The sequence below is a fragment of the Nycticebus coucang genome, chromosome 10 (assembly GCF_027406575.1).
Source record: "Nycticebus coucang isolate mNycCou1 chromosome 10, mNycCou1.pri, whole genome shotgun sequence".
NCBI lineage: Eukaryota > Metazoa > Chordata > Mammalia > Primates > Lorisidae > Nycticebus > Nycticebus coucang.
In genome coordinates this window covers 99,538,255-99,559,501 of record NC_069789.1, presented here as the reverse complement: position 1 = coordinate 99,559,501, position 21,247 = coordinate 99,538,255, and the positions used below count along the sequence as shown (strand labels likewise).

Here is a 21,247-nt window from a genome sequence, read left to right as displayed (position 1 = left end):
CTAGATAGTAATGGTAGGGTTGGGTGATGCTTACATGTATAAGGGGGAGGAGACAAAAGAAGTCAGGCCGGGTTTGGTGGCTTACGCCTATAATCCCAGCACTTGGGAGGCCAAGGCGGGTGGATTGCCTGAACTCAGGTTTGAGACCAGCCTGAGCCAGAGCAAGACCTCATCTCTAAAAATAGCTGGGCACTGTGGTGGGAGCCTATAGCCCCAGCTACTTGGGAGGCTGATGCAAGAAGATTACTTAAGCACAAGACTTGAGGTTGCTGTGAGCTGTGATGCCACAGCACTCTACCAAGAGTGACAAAGTGAGACTGTCTCAAAAAAAGAAGTCAAGGATGACCTAGGTTACAGCTTTCAAGTTAGTAGAATGTTAGTAGTTATTAACCAGAACTTTTGTATACAAATTATTGCTCTTCATCATGTCATGCAGTGTTATATGTTGCGGTTACCTTGATATTTCCTAACATTTTGGAATGCCATCAAATCAAGTTTAAATGTCATAAGAGAAACATAGTCACATCTCGTTCTGGATTAAAAGTGATATTACTCAATTTTGATAACAGACTTGGCTTTGAATAACTTTTTTTTTCCCCTGAAATTCATTTTCTGGAGATGAATATTTTTATCACCACTGAGGGTTTAAAAAGAATGCGCTATGGGACGGCGCCTGTGGCTCAGTGGGTAGGGTGGTGGCCCCATATACCAAGGTGGTGGATTTGAACCCGGTCCCGGCCAAACTGCACAAAAAAAAAAAAAAAAAGCCAGGCATTCTGGTGGGTGCCTGTAGTCCTAGCTACTTAGGAGGCTGAGGCAAGAGAATCGCCTAAGCCCAGGAATTGGAGGTTGCTGTGAACTGTGATGTCACTGTACTCTACTGAGGGCAATAGAGTGAAACTCTGTCTCTTAAAAAAGAAAAAAAAAAAGAATGTGATATGAATTAAAGACATCGAGGAGACCAGTGAAAAAATATTTTACATATATGTGGCATATTGTACTTTAGAGAATGCTTTCCTATACATTTTGTCATGTGATCCTTCTAGCAGCCAGTAAGGTAGGTATTATTGATCCCTGATAAAATGCAAAAGCTTAAGTTCAGTGACTCATTTAAGTTATACAACTTATACAGATCTGACTCCAGTCTAGCTTTTTTACTTTCCAGTGTTCTTTCTGTATTACTTTCTGCCCCCAATCTCTTCTTAAAGAAGAGTTTAAAAAATGATTTGAGAAATGATTCCATTTTGGGGGAGACATGTATTGTACATGTGGAAGGGAACAACACTAACTAGAAATTATACATTATGGCTCGTTAGTTAATAAAGGGCTGGGCACAGTGGCTAACACCTGTAATCCTAGCACTTCAGGGGGTCTGAGACAGGAGGATCACTTGAACCAGAAGTTTAAGACCACCCAGGGCAAAATCGAGAGACCCTATCTCTGCAAAAACCAAAAATAAATGTAAAAAATAAATAAAAATAAACAAAGGCTGGATGTGGTAGCTCATACCTGTAATCCCAGCTATTTGGGAGGCTGAGGTGGGAAAAGTGCTCAAGCTTAGGAGTTCAAGCCTATGATAAGTGATGATTGGTTCGGTGTACTCCAGCCTGGGTGACAGAGTGAGTCTCTTAAAAAAAGAAAACATAGCTTGAGCTATCATGCCATGACACTCAACCCCAGGGTGACTGAGACTCTGTCTCAAAAAAAAAAAAAAAAAAAGTCTATGGCGGCCAGGGCAGGTAACTTAAATGAGTAAAGCAGGTGATGAAGTAATCCAAATGAAATGCATTTTGGGGCTGGGTGCGGTGGCTCATGCCTATCATTCTAGCACTGGGAGTCCGGGGCAGTTAGATTGCTTGAACTCAGAAGTTTGAGACCAGAGTGAGACTATTCTCTACTAAAAATAGAAAAATTAGCTAGGTGTTATGGTGGGCACATGTAGTCCCAGCTACTTGGGAGGCTGAGGCAAGAGGATTGCTCAAGCAAGTTTGAGGTTGCTGTGAGCTATGACACCACACACTACCCAGGGCCACAGAGTGAGACTTTGTTTCAAAAAAAAAAAGATAAAATAAAAAAAAAATTAAGTCCAGGCATCATGACTCATGCTTGTAATCCTAGCACTCTGGGAGGCTAAGGCAGGAGGATGGCTTGTACAAGAGTGAGACCCCATCTCTACTCAAAGTAGAAAAAAGAGTTGTGGCATGAACCTGTAGTCCCAGTTATTCAGGAAGCTGAGGCAGGTGGATCACTTAGACCCAGGAGTCTGAGGTTGCTGTGAGATAGGTTGATACTAGGGCACTCTAGCCTGGGACAGCAGAGTGAGACTCTCTCAAAAAAATTAAACAGGCTGGATGTGAGGGCTCATGCCTGTAATCTCCACATTCTGGGAGGCCAAGGCAGATAGATGGATTGCCTGAGCTCACAGGTTCAAGATCAGCCCGACCAAGAGTGAGACCTCATCTCTTAAAAATAGCAGGGTGTTGTGGCAGGCGCCTGTAGTCCCAGCTACTTGGGAGGCTGAGGCAAGAGAATCGCTTAAGCCCAAGAGTTTGAGGTTGCTGTGAGCTTTGATGCCATTGGCACCTTATCGAAGGTAACAAAGTAGGACTCTGTCTCAAAAAAAAAATAAAAAATGAAACAAAGGGGCGGCGCCTGTGGCTCAACAGAGTAGGATGCCGACCCCATATGCCGGAGGTGGCGGGTTCAGGCCCAGCCCCTGCCAAAAACAGCAAAAAAAAAAAAAGAAAAGTACTCTTATTTTCTAGCTATAATGATAAGGGACCATTCCTGTGTAGAAAAGAGAAATCTTTTTAGAGTTCCTGATTTCACATGAAGGGCAAGGGTAGATATCTAATTTTGTCATATTTCTAATAAGGTTATGGCATTTGTGCAATTAGTTTCTGTAAGGGCCTTTGGAAAGTTTACATTGGTATTTGTCTGGGAAACAATAGTACTAGACAGAGAGTACTCCATAGATTCCAACCCACATCTGCAAACTCTTGCTGGGTAGCTGAGTGACTGGGCCTAGCCTGGTGTGAGGAATGCATGCCCTGCAACTTCAGAGCCACAATTCAATTGATTTAAAGAGATTTGTTCCCACATCTTTCTGCGAGCTTTGAGTACACAATGTCTGTATTCATTCACCTCTTGCCTCCGAAGCTAAAAAGAAGGGAGAGCTGAAGAAGGAAGTATTGGTTGGATTTTTTTCCTTCAAATAGTGGGGTCTTCTAGTGTACTAGTATAAGCATAGGTCTTTTGAATTGTGTATCTAATGTCAGTGGTATAAGAGACATCGTAAGTTCATTTAAAAGATTGTGGGTCTTAATGAGATTTTTGTTTGTTTGTTTTTTGAGACAGTCTCACTCTGTCACCCTGGATGGAGTACGGTAATGTCATCATAGCTCACAGCAATCTCAAACTCTTGGGCCCAAGTGATCCTCTTGCCTTAGCCTTCCCAGTAGTTGTTGGGACTACAGGTATCTACCACAATACTCGGCTAGTTTTTCTATTATTTTTTTTCTTATTTTTTTTGAGACAGAGTCTCACTATGTTGCCCTTGGTAGAGTGCTGTGGCATCACAGCTCACAGCAACCTCCAACTTTTGGGTCCAAGTGATCCTCTTGCCTCAGCTTCCCAAGTAGCTGGGTTTATAGGCACCCACCACAATGCCTGGCTATTTTTTTTTTTTTTAAGAGAATGGGGTTTCACTGTTGCTCAGGCTGATCTCCAACTCATGAGCTCAGGCAATCCACCCACCACAGCCTTCCAAGTGCTGGGATTATAGGCATGAGCCACAGTGCCTGGCCTACAAAAACTTTTGTGGGATCAATGTATTTTTAATCTTTAGTCTCAGAACTTTACTCTTACAAAGTGTGAAGTTTAATTGCTTTTAGAAAGATTTGATAAAATGATGTGACTAATGAGTATAGTTGTCACGTGTTTTGCATGATATAGGTTGAGTATCTCGTACCTAAAATGTTTGGGACTAGAAATGTTTAAGATTTCAGAATTTCTTCAGATTTTTGAATATTTGCATTATACTTACAGTTAAGCATCTCTGTACCCAAAATACAAAATCTGAAGTGCTCCAATGAGCATTTCCTTTGAGCATCGTGGTGTTGCTCAAAAAGTTTGGGTTTTGGAACATTTTAGACTTTGGATTTTCGGATTAGGGAGACTCAGCCTATACTGTGTAGACCAGCAGTTCTCAACCTGTGGGTCACAACCCAAAGGGCCACAGCACTAGGAAGGTTGAAAACCCTAGTGTAGACTTTGGATCAGTTAAATTCTTTTTAGATGGAATGCCTGGGCACATCTTGTCTTTTGGCTAGAAAAGCAGTTCTGGCACTGATGAGTACATTTCAAAAATAACAACTTTTTAGTGGAAAACTTGTATATCCTCTTTAAATATCTTTTTGTGGTTGTTAAAAAAATTGCATTCTTATATTTTTTGCACTAGTATGTGAGAGACTTTTGGACTTGAAATCATCCAGGTTGTCTGGAACCTGATGGTAGTTTCTGAAATGACCCCTTGTTCTTCACCCTTTTTAATTCCTTCATTTGCTTAGCTTTGCTATAGCTATATGCTTACTGTTGCCAATGGTTTATTCTGTTTTTTTGTTTGTTGTTGTTTGTAACTGTCTTTTAATCATCACCTCCTATAAGACTTAGGTTAAAAAAACACTTTCTAGGCTTGGCACCTATAGCTCAGTGGCTAGGGCACCACATACACTGGGGCTGGTGGGTTCGAACCCGGCCTGGGGCCTGCCAAACAACAATGACAACAATAACAACAACAAAAATAGCCGGGTGTTGTGGCGGGCGCCTGTAGTCCCAGCTACTTGAGAGGCTGAGGCAAGAGAATCGCTTAAGCCCAAGAGTTTGAGGTTGCTGTGAGTAGTGACGCTACGGCAGTCTACCAAGGGCTGACATAGACTCTCTCTCAAACAAAACAAAACACTTTCTGTATTTCTCTGATGAATTTTACCAACTTTGACTATTCTTATACCTTATTGTTTGTGTTCAGTTAAAACTTTAGTGTCCATTTGATTATTCTGATTATTCTTGGGTTACTTAAGAGTTATAGAAAGTTATCTCAAGGACATATATTATCTTTGCTTTTATCTTTTAATCTTCCACCTCTAAGTCTAATATAGGACAGAAATAGAGAAGTTGATATACTGAAGTTGACCTCTAAGTGTGTATTGGTTCTTGATTTTCTTTTCTTTTTGCGTGTGTCCATATTATAGAATGATTCTTGACTTTCTTATTTTGCAGAAATGTTGGCCGTCATTGCCTCCGAGCTCACCTTAGTCCTCAGCTCTGTATCAGAAAGTAAGTTTTTAAGTCTAGAGATGATTATCTTTTTCTTTTCCTCAGGAAAAAGCAGTAGCTTGTTGACTTAGATTTGATGGATATGTGTGAACACAGGCAGTTGTAGACAATTGGTTGAAACCTTAGAAATTGTGGTTACTACTTTTTTTTTTCCTCCAGGAGTAGAAAAAGGACAGATATTTATTTGGTCTTGTCTTTTCTTTTCTTTTTTTTTTTTTGAGACAGAGTCTCACTATGTTGCCCTTGGTAGAGCCCTCCAACTGCTGGGCTCTTGCCTCAGGCTCCCAAGTATCTGGGACTACAGGCGCCTGCCACAACACCCGGCTGTTTTTTGTTGCAATTGTCACTGTTGTTCAGCTGGCCCTGGCCAGGTTTGAACCCGCCAGCCTCAGTGTATGTGGCTGGCACTGTAACCACTGTGTTACAGACACTGAGCCTTATTTGGTCTTTTCTTAATTTTTCTTACTTTCCGCTTTTTGCTGAATTAGAAATCAACTTCATTGATTTCTTTTTTCTTTTTTTTTTTGTAGAGACAGAGTCTCACTTTATGGCCCTTGGTAGAGTGCTGTGGCACCACACAGCTCACAGCAACCTCCAACTCCTGGGCCTAAGCGATTCTCTTGCCTCAGCCTCCCGAGTAGCTGGGACTACAGGCGCCCGCCACAATGCCTGGCTATTTTTTGGTTGCAGTTTGGCTGGGGCCGAGTTTGAACTCGCCACCCTCGGTATATGGGGCTGGCGCCTTACCGACTGAGCCACAGGCGCCGCCCAACTTCATTGATTTCTTGATTCCTTCCTTGATATCTATTTCCTTTCTTTTCTTTGTTTTGTCTTTCTTCCCTTAATGCTTTCTTTTACCTTCTTCTTTTTTTTTTTTCTTTGAGACAGAGTCTTACTTTGTCACCCTTGGTGGAGTGTCATGGCAACACAGCTCACAGCAACCTCAAACTCTTGGGCTTAAGCGATTCTCTTGCCTCAGCCTCCCAAGCAGCTGGGACTATAGGCACCCACCACAACACCTGGCTATTTTTACAGATGAGGTCTTGCTCTTGGTCAGGCTGGTTTCAAACCTGTGAGCTTAGGCAATCCACCTGCCTTGGCTTCCCAGAGTGCTAGGATTACAGGCATGAGCCATTACATCCAGCTGATTGTTTTTTCTTATACTCTTTAATTTTGGGCTACTCCCATGACTTAATCTTGAAATATATGTCTTTATTTTATGTATTCATTCCAGTCTGTTGACTTCAGCAGTTGCCTTTGTGTTTTTGTAACTTTTTATTTTGGGAATACTTTACACTATCAGAAAAACTGTAAAAATAGTATGATGAAGTTCTGTATACTTTTCACCCAGATTCATCGATTGTTAACATATTGGTATGTTTGCTTATTATGCTTTCTCTGTATTTTAAGTTGTGCCATATAAAATGGTGATTTTTGTAGATTAAAACTGATCAAATATTGACAATTTAGTGTAGTCAGTTTAATTTATATTTAATTATTGTTATTATTTTCACTGACTGTGTTGAGGATAAATTGTGAATATTATGACCCTTTACCTCGAAATACTTTTCCTAAGAACAAAGAAATTATCTTATGTAATGTAGTATAATTATGCAAACATAATTTTCTGATTTAGGAAATTTAACACTGGTGAACTCTTGCCTGATTTACAGTTGATTTTCAGAATTTCAATTTCTTCCAAATGTGCTTTATAGAAATACAGCTCCCTATTCTCACATTCAGGATCTAATTAGGCTTAACACATTGTACTTGGTTATCCTATTTCCTTAGTATCCTTTAATCTGGAGCTATTTCTTAGCCTTTCTTTGTCTCTTATGACATTGGCATTTTTTGAAGAATACAGGCCAGTTGTTTTTTTTTTTTGTTCGTTTGTTTGTTTGTTTTTTGTGAGACAGAGTCTCAGGCTGTTGCCCTGGGTAAAGTCCTGTGGCGTCATAGCTCACAACAACCTCCAACTCTTGGGCTCAAGCAATCCTCTTGCCTCAGTTTTTCTATTTTCAGTAGAGATGGTGTATTGCTTTTGCTCAGGCTAGTCTTGAACTTGTGAGCTCAAGAAATCCACCCACCTTGGCCTCCCAGAGTGCTAGGGTTACAGGCATGAACCACAATGCTCAGCCCAGGCCAGTTGTTTTATATTGTTCCCCAAGTTGGGTTTGTCTGAATGTTTCCTAATTATTAGATTCGGTTTATGTATTTTTGGCAAGAATAATAAATAGGTAATGTTATAGTCTCAGTATATTATATCGGGGTCATATGACGCTATTATTGTACCATTATCAGTAAGTTTTAGCTTTGATCATTTGAATAAGAAAATGCTAGGTTTTTCCTACTATAAAGTTACTCTTATTTTCCTTTTATAATTAATAAGTAATTTATAGGGTATATTTTTTTAAGGAGAATTGAATCATGTTTAATACAGACACACAGGCACATAATAAACTGGTGAGCATAGCCATTTAACAGTTGGTTTCAATCTAGCTAAGGACAAGAGAAACTGAGACACTATTCAGAGTCAAAGCTTGGTTTCCCATTTCACTGAAGTTCTTGGTTTTAAGAACTTGAAAGGGAATCTTGGAAAGCCAGATGAGAACAGATGATAATGTATGAGATAGCACCTGGGGCCTAGGAAAAAAGTATTCAATTTACTCCAATTATTTTGAAATGTTGCACTTGCCCTGAAGCCCAGCAAGAAAGAAGTTGAGCTTTCATTGCCAGACCTGTGTACTGGGTGGGATTGGAAAGGATGTTTCCTCTCATACGACCTCACTGGGTTATTAATAATCAAATTTGGCATAAAAGTAAGTTTAAGTGAAGTAATATGGTTGCCTAGTACAGTGGGTTTGTCCAGTCCATTTTAAGAAAACTTTTTGTTATGTGAAATGGGAAACCAAGCTTATTTTTAATTCTTTCAAAACTTTTTGGTTTTTTTTTTTTGTTTGTTTGTTTGTTTTTCTTAGTGCTGTCCCTTTGGGAACCACAGCCAAAGAAGAGATGGAGCGGTTCTGGAATAAGAACACAAGTTCAAACCGTCCTGTATCTCCTCATGTCACTATCTACAGGTAAGGGTTCTGGAGCCAGAGAATCTAGAGGTAGTGAGTGAAAGTTCTGGACATCTGCCTACTATTTCTCTCACTTTTACTCAACTGTAAGTACAGCTGTGTAGATGAAGTGACCCCTTCAGGGTAGAGGGAGCTACTAGAAGGGTTATCTCAGGGCTGGATTGTTTGGAGATGATTAAATTCTGTCCTTAGAAGGGTTATCTCTTCTGTAAAACTATCATTTGGAAAATTCTGCTAAGCCAAAATGTAGTTAATTTTTAAAAAATTGAAACTATTTCAAATTTACATAGAAGTTGCAGAAATAGCATAGAGTTCCATGTATCTTTATGCAGATTCCCAGCAGTTAATGTGTCCGAATGATTTAAGAATAAGTTTTAGAGATGATGTTCCATTACTGCTACATTAATTTTCTACTGATGCTATAACAAATTTTCACAAACTTAGTGGCTTAAAATAACACAAATTTATTGTCTTACCATTCTGTAGGGGAGAAGTGTAACACATGTTTCAGGCTAAAATTAGGATGTTTACAGGGGACTGCATTCTTTTTCCAGAGGTTCCTTTTCTAGCTTCTAGAGGCCACCCATATTCTTTAGCTTGTGACCTTCTTTTCCTATCATCAAAGCAAGTAACAGCAGAGTCTTCACTTTGTTATCGCGCTGACTTCTTCTGCCAACCTCTTCTACTTTCAAGGATCCTTTGATAACATTTGGACCTGTCCGAGTAATCCAGGATAATCAATACCAATTTAGGGCCCTTAATTTAATCATGTGTACAAAGTTCCTTTTGTGATAGAGGTAACACATTCATTGGTTGTGGGGATTAAGACATGGATATCCTTGGCAGGGAGCATTAGTTTGCCTACCATAATCTACCTTCTAGCCTTCAAAGATCATGCCTATTTCATGCTAAATACATTCACCCCATCCCAGTGGCCCCCAGAGTTTTAGCCAATTACAGTATTAGTTCACAGTCTTAAGATTTCATCTAAATCTAACCATCTAAATCAGTGAGGCTTTGGGTAAAATCCCACCTGGGGCAAATTTTCTCATTTATGAAACTCCACACATGTATCTACTTCCAAAGTACAGTGGTGGCACAGATGTAGGATAACAGTTGTGGACATTCCTATTCAAAAAGTGAGAAAATGGGCCAGGCACAGGTGGCTCATGCCTATAATCCTAGCACTCTAGGAGGCCTAGGTGGGTGGATTGCTTGAGCTCAGGAGCTAAGAGACCAGCTTGAGCAGGAGGAAGACCCTGAAAATAGAAAAACTAGCCAAACGTTGTGGCTGGTGCCTGTTGTTCCAGCTACTGGGGAGGCTGAAACAAGAGTATTGCTCAAGTCTAAGAGTTTGAGATTGTTGTGAACATGATGATGCCATGGCATGCTACCCAGGGCAACAGAGCAAGACTGTTTCAAAAAAATATTAAAGGAAGGAACGAAAGAGAAAGTGAGAAAAATGGAAGGAAAAAAGGAGTCTCTGAGTCCAAACAAATTTGAAATCCAGCCTTGTAAATGCCATTCACTTTCAGGGCCTGATAATAATCGCTTGGAGCTATTGGCTCTTCCCTCTGGGCTTATAGCTTTACCCTCCATCTTTCCTTGTTCATGAAAATGGCCCTTGCTTTTGCAGCTGAGTAGTTTTAACAGCCTGTTTCTTATCTATAGAATTTTAGGGTCAAAAGGCCTTCTTTTTATCTTCTCTGTTAACTTTTATTCCATGCTGGCAGTTCTTCTGTTGCTATTACATTCTGAAGAATCTGTGGGGTTCCTATGTTTGTCATGGGGATTTGCTCTATTAGACAAAAGACTCCCCTAGAGATCTTTCCTAAGTAATGGCTGTCTCTATTTTTGGTTTCTGCTGAGATGGTTAGGGGCTCTATTAGTAACATGCTTAATCTCCTCAAAGAGCTTATGCAACTGAATATTCTAACCTTTGATATTTCTGAGGTATTAACAAAAGGTTGTATGGCCACACACTTGGCTTTTTCTCTTTTGGCAGTAAATGTCTTAATTTTAGTTTTTTTTGCAATCTGAAAAGGCAGAAGAGTTCCTTAAATCTTTTTTTTTTTTTTGGCGATTAAAGTGGCTTTTAGTCCATCTAGAATGCAGGTGGGGTAAGATTTTTGACTAGGGAGAAATCCAGCCCTCAAATCATTAAGTCCTGATTTTTTAAAAAAAGTTTTTGTGGCCGGGCGTGATGGCTCATGCCTGTAGTCCCAGCGCTGTGGGAGGCCGAGGCGGGTGGATTGCCTGAGCTCAGAGGTTTGAGACGTGTATAAACAGCAGTGAGCCAGAGTAAGACCCGGTCTCTACTAACATCAAAAACAGCCAGACGTTGTGGTGGGCATCTGTAATCCCCGCTACTGGGGAGGCAAGGGGACAGAGCATCGCCAGAGGAAGAACATCTAAAAAAAGAAGAAAGAAAATGAACAAACAAACGAACAACAACAAAAAAAAGTACTTCAAACGAAGAATGAACAAGCAAGCTGGAATTAAAAAAAAAAATTTAATAAAAAAAAAGTTTTTGTTAAAATTTTTCCCTCTATCTCTTTGCTTTTGCATTTTACTATAAGCCACAAGAAGAAACTAGGTTGCACTTTGAGTAAATTCTATTTTCCACATTACTACAGGACATAATTCTGTTAAACTTTTTGCCCTTATATATCAAGGTCCCCTTTCTTCAAGTTTTTAATAACGTATTTCTCATTTCTTTTGTAGCTCTTTCTATGAATTAACATCCATATTTTTAATAACTTTTTGAGATATAATTTATGTGCCATACAAGTCACACATATAAAGTGTACAATTCAGTGGCATTTAGTATATCCAGAATGTGTAATCATTACCACAATCAATTTTAGAATATTTTCATCACGCCCAAAAGAAACTGTATACCTCTAAGTTATCACCACCAATCCTCTGTCCACCACCCACCCCTGCTCTAGACATTCACTTGTTTACTTTTTATCTTTAAACTTGTCTATTCTGAACATTTCACATAAATAGAGTTGTACATTATGTGGTTCTTTGCTTAGTATAATGTTTTTGGTTTTGATTCCCTTCCCTTCCCTTCCCTTCCCTCCCCTCCCCTCCCCTCCCCTCCCCTCTCCTCCCCTCCGTTTCCCATACTAGAGTACAGTAGCGTGATCATAGCTTAGTATAACTTGGAATTCCTGAGCTCAAACAATCCTGCCTCAGTCTCTTGAGTAACTGGGACTCCAGCCATGTGCCCCCATGTCTGCCTAGTTTTGTTTTATTTGTAGAGATGGCATCTTGCTGTGTTGCCCAGGCTAGTCTCAAATGCCTGCCTCAAGCAATCTTTCTGCCCTGGTCTCCCAAAGTGCTGGAATTACAGGCATGAGCCACCACACCCAGCTAGCATAATGTTTTTATAAATTCATCCATGTTCTAGCATGTATCAGTACTTGATTCCTTTTTATGGCTGAATAATATTCTATTGTATGGACATACCGCATTTTATTTACTCATTCATCAATTGATGGACATTTGAGCTGTTTCCACTTTTTGGCTATTATGAATAATGTTCCTGTGACCATTTGTGTATGAATTTTTGTGTGGATACGTGTCTTGTTTCTCTTTGGTATATACCTAGAATATCTCTCTCTCTCTTTCTCTCTCTCTCTCTCTCTCTCTCTATATATATATATATATATATATATAACATTTTGAGGAACTGCTAGGACACTTTCCAAAGTGGCTATACCATTTTACATCCCTACTAGATGAGGGTTCCAGTTTCACCACATCCTCATTAGTACAACATCCATATTTCTGCTAACGTTTTTTCCAAGGCAATCTAGATTTTATTTATTTTTTAATCATGGTCCTAAAAATTCTTTCAATCTCTTCTCACTGCCCAGTTCCAAAACCACTTGACATTTTTGGGTATCAGTATTTTGTTACAGCAATATTCCCCTTCCAGGCATGACTTTTTTTTTTTTCTATTTCTTTTTTTTTTTGAGACAGAGTCTCACTATATCATCCTTGGTAGAATGCCATAGTGTCACACACAGCAACCTCCAACTCTTGGGCTTAAGTGATTCTCTTGCCTCAGTCTCCCAAATAGCTGATACTACAAGGCGCCCTCCACCAGGCACGACTATTTATATTAGTTTTCTATTTGCTGCTGTAAGAAATTACTGCAAACTTAGCGATTTAAAACAACACAGATTTATTACCTTATAGTTCTGACCTATAGGTCAGAAGTCTGACACACATCTACCTGGACTAAAATCAAGGTATTGGCACGACTGTGTTTCCTTCTGGAGGCTTTAGAGAAGAATCCATTTTCTTGCTGTTTCCAGCTTTTAGAGGTCACTTGAAATCCTTGGTTTGTGACCTCCTCCTTCCAGCTTCAGAACTAGCAATGGTGGATCAAGTTCTTATCTATCACATCACGTTGACTCTGCTTCTACAACATTTCTTCTTTGACTTCCTTTGTCTGCCAGCCTCTTTTACTTTTAAAGACCCTTGGGATTATATTGGGCACATCTGAGTATTGTAGGGTAGTCTTTTTATTTTAAGGTCAGCTTATTAGCAATGTTAATTTCCCTTTGCCATAAAAGGTAACATATTCACAGGTTCTAGGGGTAAGAATGTGGACATCTTTAGGAGGGCCATTATTCTGCTTACCACAATTCCTTCATACTTGAGTATGTGTTACCACAATTGAAAGACACTTCTTGCAATAAAACGATCACAATTAGACATTTAACAGTGATCCAGATTGTTACCGTCTAAATTTCAGATTCCATTACAGATTTGCCAGTTTTCCCATTAATGTCCTAAGATCAAACCTAAGATTATGTATTACATCTATTAGCCATGTGTCTTTAATCTCCTCAGTAAGAAATAGTTTTTTAGTTTTTCCTTATCTTTTATGACAATTGACATTTTCAGAATGTTTCTCAGTTTGGGTTTATCTGATGTTTTCTTGTGATTTATTCATTTTTGGCAAGAATACCCCTGAAGTGATACCGTACTCTTCCCAGTACACTGTATCTGGAGGCACATGGTGATGATTTATCCCATTACTGGTGATGTTAACTTTTATCACTGGTTGAGATTTGTCTGCTAGGTTTCTCTACTGTAAAGTTACTGAATAAGGATGTTGTATTTATTAATTAATATATATTTTGTGGAAAGAAACTTTGAAACTCTAAATATTCTATTTGTCATTAGATGTTTACTTACTAACGTCTATTGATAGTAATTACATATATATATATATTTTTTTTAATAAGACAGAGTCTCATTCTCTTGCTCCAAGCTAGAATGCCTTCTCATTAGCCTTGCTCACAGCAACCTTAAACTTCTAGGCTTAAGCCATCCTCCTAGCTCAGCCTCCCAAGTAGCTGGAACTACAGGCGCATGCCCATCGCCAGGCTAATTTTTTCTGTTTTTAGTAGAGATAGGGTCTCTTGCTCACACTGGTCTTAAACTCCTGAGCTTAAGCAGTCCTCTAATCTCAGCCTCTCGAGAGTGGTAGGATTATAGGGATGAGCCACTGCATTCAGCCTAAATCAGTTATCACTATGATGGTTGCCAAATGTAATTTTTCTGACTCGATGATTTTTCTCGATTTATTTATTATGATAGGGTAAAGTTTACTTTCTTTACCAGTATGGACTCAAGGATTCTTATTTTGCCCAAAGGGTTATACTATTAATTTTTATTTTGATGGTTAAATGATCCCAGATTTGATAACTCCTGTGAAATCAATATCTGGGTGCTAGATGTGCTCATTGCTTTTAGGCCCTCTCAATTGGATAGAGGTAGGGGGTGTGTGTGTGTGCGTGCCTATTTGTGCGCACGTGTGCAATCACATGCGTGCACACATGTGCTTGCTTAATTTCACTTCCCCCACATGTTATGTATGTAAGCATATACATATACATAGGCATACATTTGTTTATCTTGTCTTCAGAGGTGGCATTGGTATCTGTTTTTCTTTTTTTTTTATTGGCAAGGGCTGGGTTTGAACCCGCAACCTCCGGCATATCGGGCCAGCGCCCTACCCTCTGAGCTACAGGCACCGCCCTGGTATCTGTTTTTGCTGGTGTCTTTAAAGAAAAGTCCCCATGGATCGGCTTTTTTGGGGGAGGGTGAAGCTAACTCAGCAAAACATCTTGAGCTCTGCTACTCTCTTTACTTGGGTTCTTGCCAGGGAGGCTGGCCATTTTTTAACCACCTCCACAAATACCACAACCCTTCAGTTTTTTTTTTTAAGCCAGATTCCAGGAATAATCCTGATTGTAGAAACTAGATATTCTACTAAAACAGAAGGAGGCTAATAAGTGATCTCAATTTTGGCTACTTCATGTCAAAACTTCTTTTTAAGAGAGAATTTCAATGATGAAGAACTTTCCAAATTGTTCTGAATCTATTTTTAAAGCCTTAGCCTTTTTTTCACAGGTGGTATAAAGAATGGTAGTAGGCTGGTGAGGTGAGCCTTTCTCTATTCCGTTTGCTTTTCTAGTTACATAACTCCAGATATACTTGTGGGGAAAAAAGAAACAACAGGGAACATAGGGCTGTTTTCAGAGTGACACGTTAGGGAAAGATATATGAGCTATCTGAAATCACATTTTCTATTACCAACTTTTAGAGTTTTTTGGAAGAGGTCTAGAAGTAAAAGATTAGGGTTGTTAAACATCTTTTCATGTGCCTGTTGGTCATTTGTAATCTTGTCTGGAGAAATTCTTTTACTTTTTTCATGGTATTGCTTGCAGCACAATTGTTAGATCACTTCCTGAAATTCATTTATTTAGTGTCTCTAGCTTTCCTTTGACTAACATTCTACTATAAAAGTCAAAAAAGGAAATAAAATTTTTTTTTTTGGCCGGGGCTGGGTTTGAACCCACCACCTCTGGCATATGGGACCGGTGCCCTACTCCTTGAGCCACAGGTGCCGCCCAGGAAATAAAATTAATAAAGTTCACATTGGTAGTTTTTTTTTTTTTTTATTGCTTATGGTATGCTGGGCACTCTTTTAGGAGTTGAAAATGCAAAGATAAATAAGATATAAACTTTGTTCAAAAGGATCTCTGTATTTCCTGAGAAAATTTTTTCCCACAGTGATAGCATGTTGGCTCCCAGTGATTATCTTTTCTGTAAGTGAATTAGAATAATCTTGACTTTGTATACTGTCCTCTAATGTTTGAACATGGAAGAGCCAGGACAGTTTCTGCTCCATAATATCTGGGGCCTAAGCTGAAAAACACAAAGGCTAGGGACTGAATTAATCTGAACATCCATTGACTCAACATGTCTTGGGTTGATTCTGGTTGTTGGAGGGGCCTTTATTTCTCTTTAAATAGGCCTTTCCACATAATCTCTCTGCATGGGCTACTTTGGCTTCCTTATAACATGAGAGAAGAAGGAAAATTCATAAGTCATGCAGCATCACTTCTGCTGCATTGTTTTTTGCAGTCAGTCATGAAGTCCTGCCCAGGTTCAGGGGTAGGGGCTAAATGGCAAGATTCTAGAAGATCATGGGGACTGGAAATAAAGTTGTTATTTTTGGAAAATAAAATCCCTTTTACCTTCAAAGTAGTAGACTAACCAGGCTATTATTTCAACCATTTTTGAAATTTAAGGAACATTTAAATTCAACAATTACATGTGACATCACTCCACTTTCCATCCCAGTATTTCCGAAAGATTATCAGAACACTGTTTGTTTCTTCTGTTATCTCTTTCAGTCATGGGATTTAATTCATCTGGGCTAGGCGCCATAAATGCATTTGGAATTTTAAATGATATTTTACAATTTCCTCATCTCTTCAGGGTTTTGGTTCTTTCAGATCCATGTTTGTTCTCTCTTTTTCATTCTGATAATCATTTTCTTTGACATATAAAATGGTTGCGCAATCTGTTTCCCACTCTGTCATCAATTAGCATAAAATTGTCCATCCCAGTTAGTAGGCTTTCTTTCCCAGAATACAATTTTAAAAGCTTTTTGTTGTACTTGAAAATTTTTGCAAGCCTTAGCTCATTCTGGGTTTCAGTCTCCTGATTTTTCTTAGCAAATTATGCTATTGTTCTCTCTTTTTCCTTGGTTATGTGGCTCTTCTTCTACCTTTTATATTTCTCTTGTTAAATCTGGGTTAATTAGTGGTGCCTAGCCAGTTGTTGGTTTCTTTGGACATTACTCCTTTCTTACTCACTGTTGCTGTGTTTATTATGTAGGTAGGATTTCTTATGAGATCTTTTAATTTTCTTAAGCTGTTTCTCTATAAAGTTTTGAGTATGTGGTCTGATTATGCTTAGCATTCCTTATCTAAGCTAACATTCCAAGGTGAATGTTAACTTTCTCCAAGGACTCTTATTCTTTCTTTTCTTTTTTTCTTTTTTTTTTGCAGTTTTTGGCCGGGGCTGGGTTTGAACCCGCCACCTCTGGCATATGGGGCCGGTGCCCTTCTCCTTTGAGCCACAGGTGCTGCCCAGGACTCTTACTTACTCTTTCCATTTTACTAACCAGTTCTCTCTTGAGCATGAGAACTAGATCTAGAATAACAGTGTTGGTTGTCCTTCTATGGAAGCACTTTGGCAAATTGAGGATTCATGATTTAAAAAGGGATTTGATAAGAAAGCCTCTCAGAACTACAGGGGATTAAAAAATATATACTAACTCTAGGAAATTGGTTGTAAAAATTTGGGATTGGTAATTTATTAGGGAATAAATATGCCGAATTTGGATATTTTGGAGCATATAGTAAGGGATATTTAAGAATCACCATTTATCATACATGTATAAAACCATGGGTAAATAAAGCTCACTAGGTTTTCTTTCATGTTAGTCATATGTCTAGAGCAGCGGTTCTCAACCTGTGGGTTGCAACCCACAGGAACTGTATTAAAGGGCCGGCATTAGGAAGGTTGAGAACCACTGGTCTAGAGAAACAGAAGAACCCAGGTAGTTGTATTCTAGTGATTACTTTCTTTTTTTTTAGAGACAGAGTCTCACTTTATCACCCTTGGTAGAGTGCTATGACATCACAGCTCACAGCAACCTCCAACTCCTGGGTTTAGGTGATTCTCTTGCCTCAGCCTCCCCAGTAGCTAGGACTACAGGCACCTGCCACAACGCCCGGCTTTTTTTTTTTGTTGTTGCAGTTTGGCTGGGGCTGGGTTTGAACCCACCACCTTCTGTATATGGGGCCGGCGCCCTGCTCACTGAGCCATAGGCGCCACCCTAGTGATTACTTTCAATTGTGCCAACTTTTTTCTTTCCTTAAGAGACAAATTTTCCCTCTTTTGCTAGTCTGGAGTGCAGTGGTGTGATCATAGCTTACTGCAGCCTCAAACTCTTAGGCTTAAAAGTGATCCTTCTGCCAAAGCCTCCTGAGTAGCTAGGACTATAGGTAGACACCACACTCAACTAATTAAAAATATATATTTTTGTGGAGGTAGGGTCTTGCCTAGGGTTTAACCTAGGGTGGTCTTGAACTTGAACTCCTGGTCTCAAGCGGTCCTCCCACCTTGGCCTCCCAAAGGGTTGTAGGCATGAACCATGTCCTTCCTTAATTGTACCAACTTTAATTGGTATCTTTATTTTATTTTTATTATATATATAAATATTTATTTATTTTTTGAGACAGAGTCTCACTTTGTCACCCTCTGGTAGAGTACTGTGGCTTCGTAGCTCATAGCAAACTCAAACTCTTGGGCTCCAGTGAATCTCTTTTCTCAGCCTCCCAAGTAGCTGGAACTATAGGCCCCCACCACAACGCCCGGCTATTTTTAGAAACGGTCTCACTCTAGCTCAGACTGGTCTTGAACCTGTGAGCTCAGGTGATCTGCCTGCCTCGGCCTCCCAGAATGCTGGGATTACAGGCGTGAGCCACTGCACCCGACAATTGGTATCTTTATTTTATTATTTTATTTTTTTGAGACAGAGTCTCACTCTGTTGCCCTGGGGTTTAGTGCCATGGCATCATCTTAGTTCATAACAACCTCAAAATTGTGGTCTCAAGTGATCTTTCTGCCTTAACTTCCTGAGTAGCTGGGACTATAGGTGCCTACCACAGCACCTGGCTAATTTTTTCTGTTTTTGGTAGAGATAGGGTCTCGCTCTTGCTCAGGCTGATCTTGGGCCCCGGAGCTCAGGCAATCCACCTGCCTCAGAGTGCTAGGATTATAGGCATGAGCTGCAGCACTTGGCCTAATTGGTATCTTTTTTTTTTTTTTTTTTTTTTGAGACAGAGTCTCACCCTCGGTAGAGTGCCGTGGTGCCACAGCTCACAGCAGCCTCAAACTCCTGGGCTTAAGTGATTTTCTTGCCTCAGCCTGGAACTACACGTAGGCGCCTGTCACAATGCCTGGCTATTTTTATTGTTGTTGTTGCAGTTATCATTGTTGTTTTTAGCTGTCCTGGGCCGGATTTGAACCCACCAGCCTTGGTGCATGTGGCTGGTACCCTACCCACTGAGCTATGGGAATCGCCTAATTGGTATCTTTAAACAGTGTTTTTCTTCTTGTAAAAGGAGTTTTGAGTTATAATTGTTTTCTGTTCTCTGTTCTATCAGTGATGCAGTCTGGTAAAAGGGAGGGACTCTTCACCTTAAATTAGTTTTCTTATTTTCAAATTAGGAAGCAGAAACATAGGAATGTGAGAACCGTTTTCCTTGCTACAGTGGACTCTTTACTATGCTTTCATCTTTTCTTTTCAAATTGTCTTTATGTGTTTCTTTGCAGTTGGTCTCTTCCTATGGCGATGTCCATTTGCCATCGTGGCACCGGTATTGCTGTGAGTGCAGGTATGTATGTGTGTTTTTCTATACACGTGCACACACAATTCTTTGAAGAACTTGGCTGTTTCTTTGGCTCTTGTTACCGCCTCCTTTACAGTTCAGCAACTCAGGTTAGAGGGAATGATGAATCTCTTTAAGCTTATTGTTAATTTATTCCTTTAATAATTAATTATGAATTCCCACTATGCTCAGGTTCTTTTCTTAGCAGATTTTTGATACATTACTTAGCACTTCCTAATATTATATTTATTGAAATTATAGAGAGCAGAGGTAGCAATGTAGCAATAGAGATGGGTTGCTTGGCTGATGATTGATGACACACAGTTCAAGATCAGTTATTAACCTTATTCTTCCAAAAACTCAGTTTTTTTTTGTTTGTTTGTTTGTTTTGTTTTGTTTTGAGACAGAGTCTCACTTTGTTGCCTTTGGTAGAGTGTCATGGCATTATAGCTCATAGCAACCTCAAACTCTTAGGCTCAAGTGATTCTCTTGCCTCAGCCTCTGGAGTAGCTGGGACTACAGGTGCCCGCTGAACACCCGGCTATTTTTTAGCAATGGGATCTTACTCTTGCTCAGGCTGGTCTTGAACTCCTGAGCTCAAGTGATATGCCTGCCTCAACCTACCAGAGTGCTAGGATTACAAGTGTGAGCCACTGCGCCTGGCTGAAAAACTCAGTTTTAGCACCCATTTTTGTCATCAAGAATTGATGAGGCCCCCAAAGACTAACTCACTAACCAATCTTACAAAATCTTGGTTTACAGACCAGAATGTCTATTGATTCATTTATATCATATGAAGTATTACTACCCTGAGGTTCATAGTTCACAGCAACCTCAAACTTGTGGGCTCAAGCAATTTTCCTTCTCAACTTTCTGAGTAGCTGGGACTATAGGCACCTACCACAGCACCTGGCTAATTTGTTCTGTTTTTGGTAGAGACAGAGTCTATTCTTTTTTTTTTTTTTTTTAGAGACAGAGTTTTAGTTTATGGCCCTCGGTAGAGTGCCGTAGTGTCACAACTCATAGCAACCTCCAACTCTTGGGCTTAGGTGATTCTCTTGTCCCAACCTCCTGAGTAGCTGGGACTACAGGCACCCACCACAACACCTGGCTATTTTTTTTGTTGCAGTTTGGCTAGGGCCGGGTTCGAGCCTGCCACCCTTGGTATATCGGGCCGGCACCCTACCCACTGAGCCACATGTACCGCCCAGTCTATTTATTCAACTTATGTCTATTTATTCATTTATAGAATATGAAATATAATTGCAGTATGAATTATATACTGGTCTTAAGTAAGTAGTACATCCTTTTTATATATGAAGGTTTATTAGAAGGAATATAGATTATAATTAGGTTTCTGGGATATTATGTATTTGTGTATTTTTTCACAGTAGGATTGAACTTGACAAGATGATCAGCTAGATTTTAAAGTTTTCTCTGGCTAATGCTGGAGATCCACCTGCCTGAGCCTGTGTAGACACAGTTTTGCTTTTTTAGCTTTATCTGGCCTTATAGCATATGTTGCTCCCCTGCTCCCACCAAAAACAAAAACTAGATTAGGTTCTCCAGTTGCACACTGTAAAGTCATTTTAATTTTTTTCTGTAATAACACTAATCACAGTTGTAATTTACTTGTTCATTGTCATTCTTTCTTACTGGTTTGTATGTTCCATGAGGGCCAAATCTGTCTGTACTTTTATCATTCAGTATGGCAGCTAGAATGCAACAGATAATTCAGTAAATAACTGCTGAATGCAAAATGAATGTCATTTTCTTTTTCTGTTAATAACATTTCACATATTCATGTCCTAAATTTCTATTGGGTTTGTAATCATATTTGAGGCTTTGCGGGCATTTTATTTTGCTCCCCTACATGCTGATTATAATAACTACCTAACTAGTATTGTAGTTCAACGCTGATATTTCTGCATTATGTGATTACTAATTTAGCTGAAAGACTACTCAATTCAGTGGGAACAAGAAGAGGTTATCAGACATTAGAGTGCTGCATACGTAAATCTGAGTTTGTTCTTCCTCATTTTCCTTGAGATA

At 39.5% G+C, this 21,247-nt stretch overlaps 1 protein-coding gene across 1 annotated transcript in view; it reads left to right on the top strand.

Annotated features, from left to right (window-relative positions):
- Nucleotides 1-21,247, top strand: part of SDHC (succinate dehydrogenase complex subunit C) — a 45,414-nt gene that overhangs the window by 4,015 nt on the left and 20,152 nt on the right. The window contains exons 2-4 of the mRNA XM_053608229.1: nt 5,278-5,334; nt 8,313-8,414; nt 19,140-19,201. Of these exons, the coding sequence (XP_053464204.1) occupies nt 5,278-5,334; nt 8,313-8,414; nt 19,140-19,201 (221 nt within the window). The remainder of the gene's footprint in view (nt 1-5,277; nt 5,335-8,312; nt 8,415-19,139; nt 19,202-21,247) is intronic.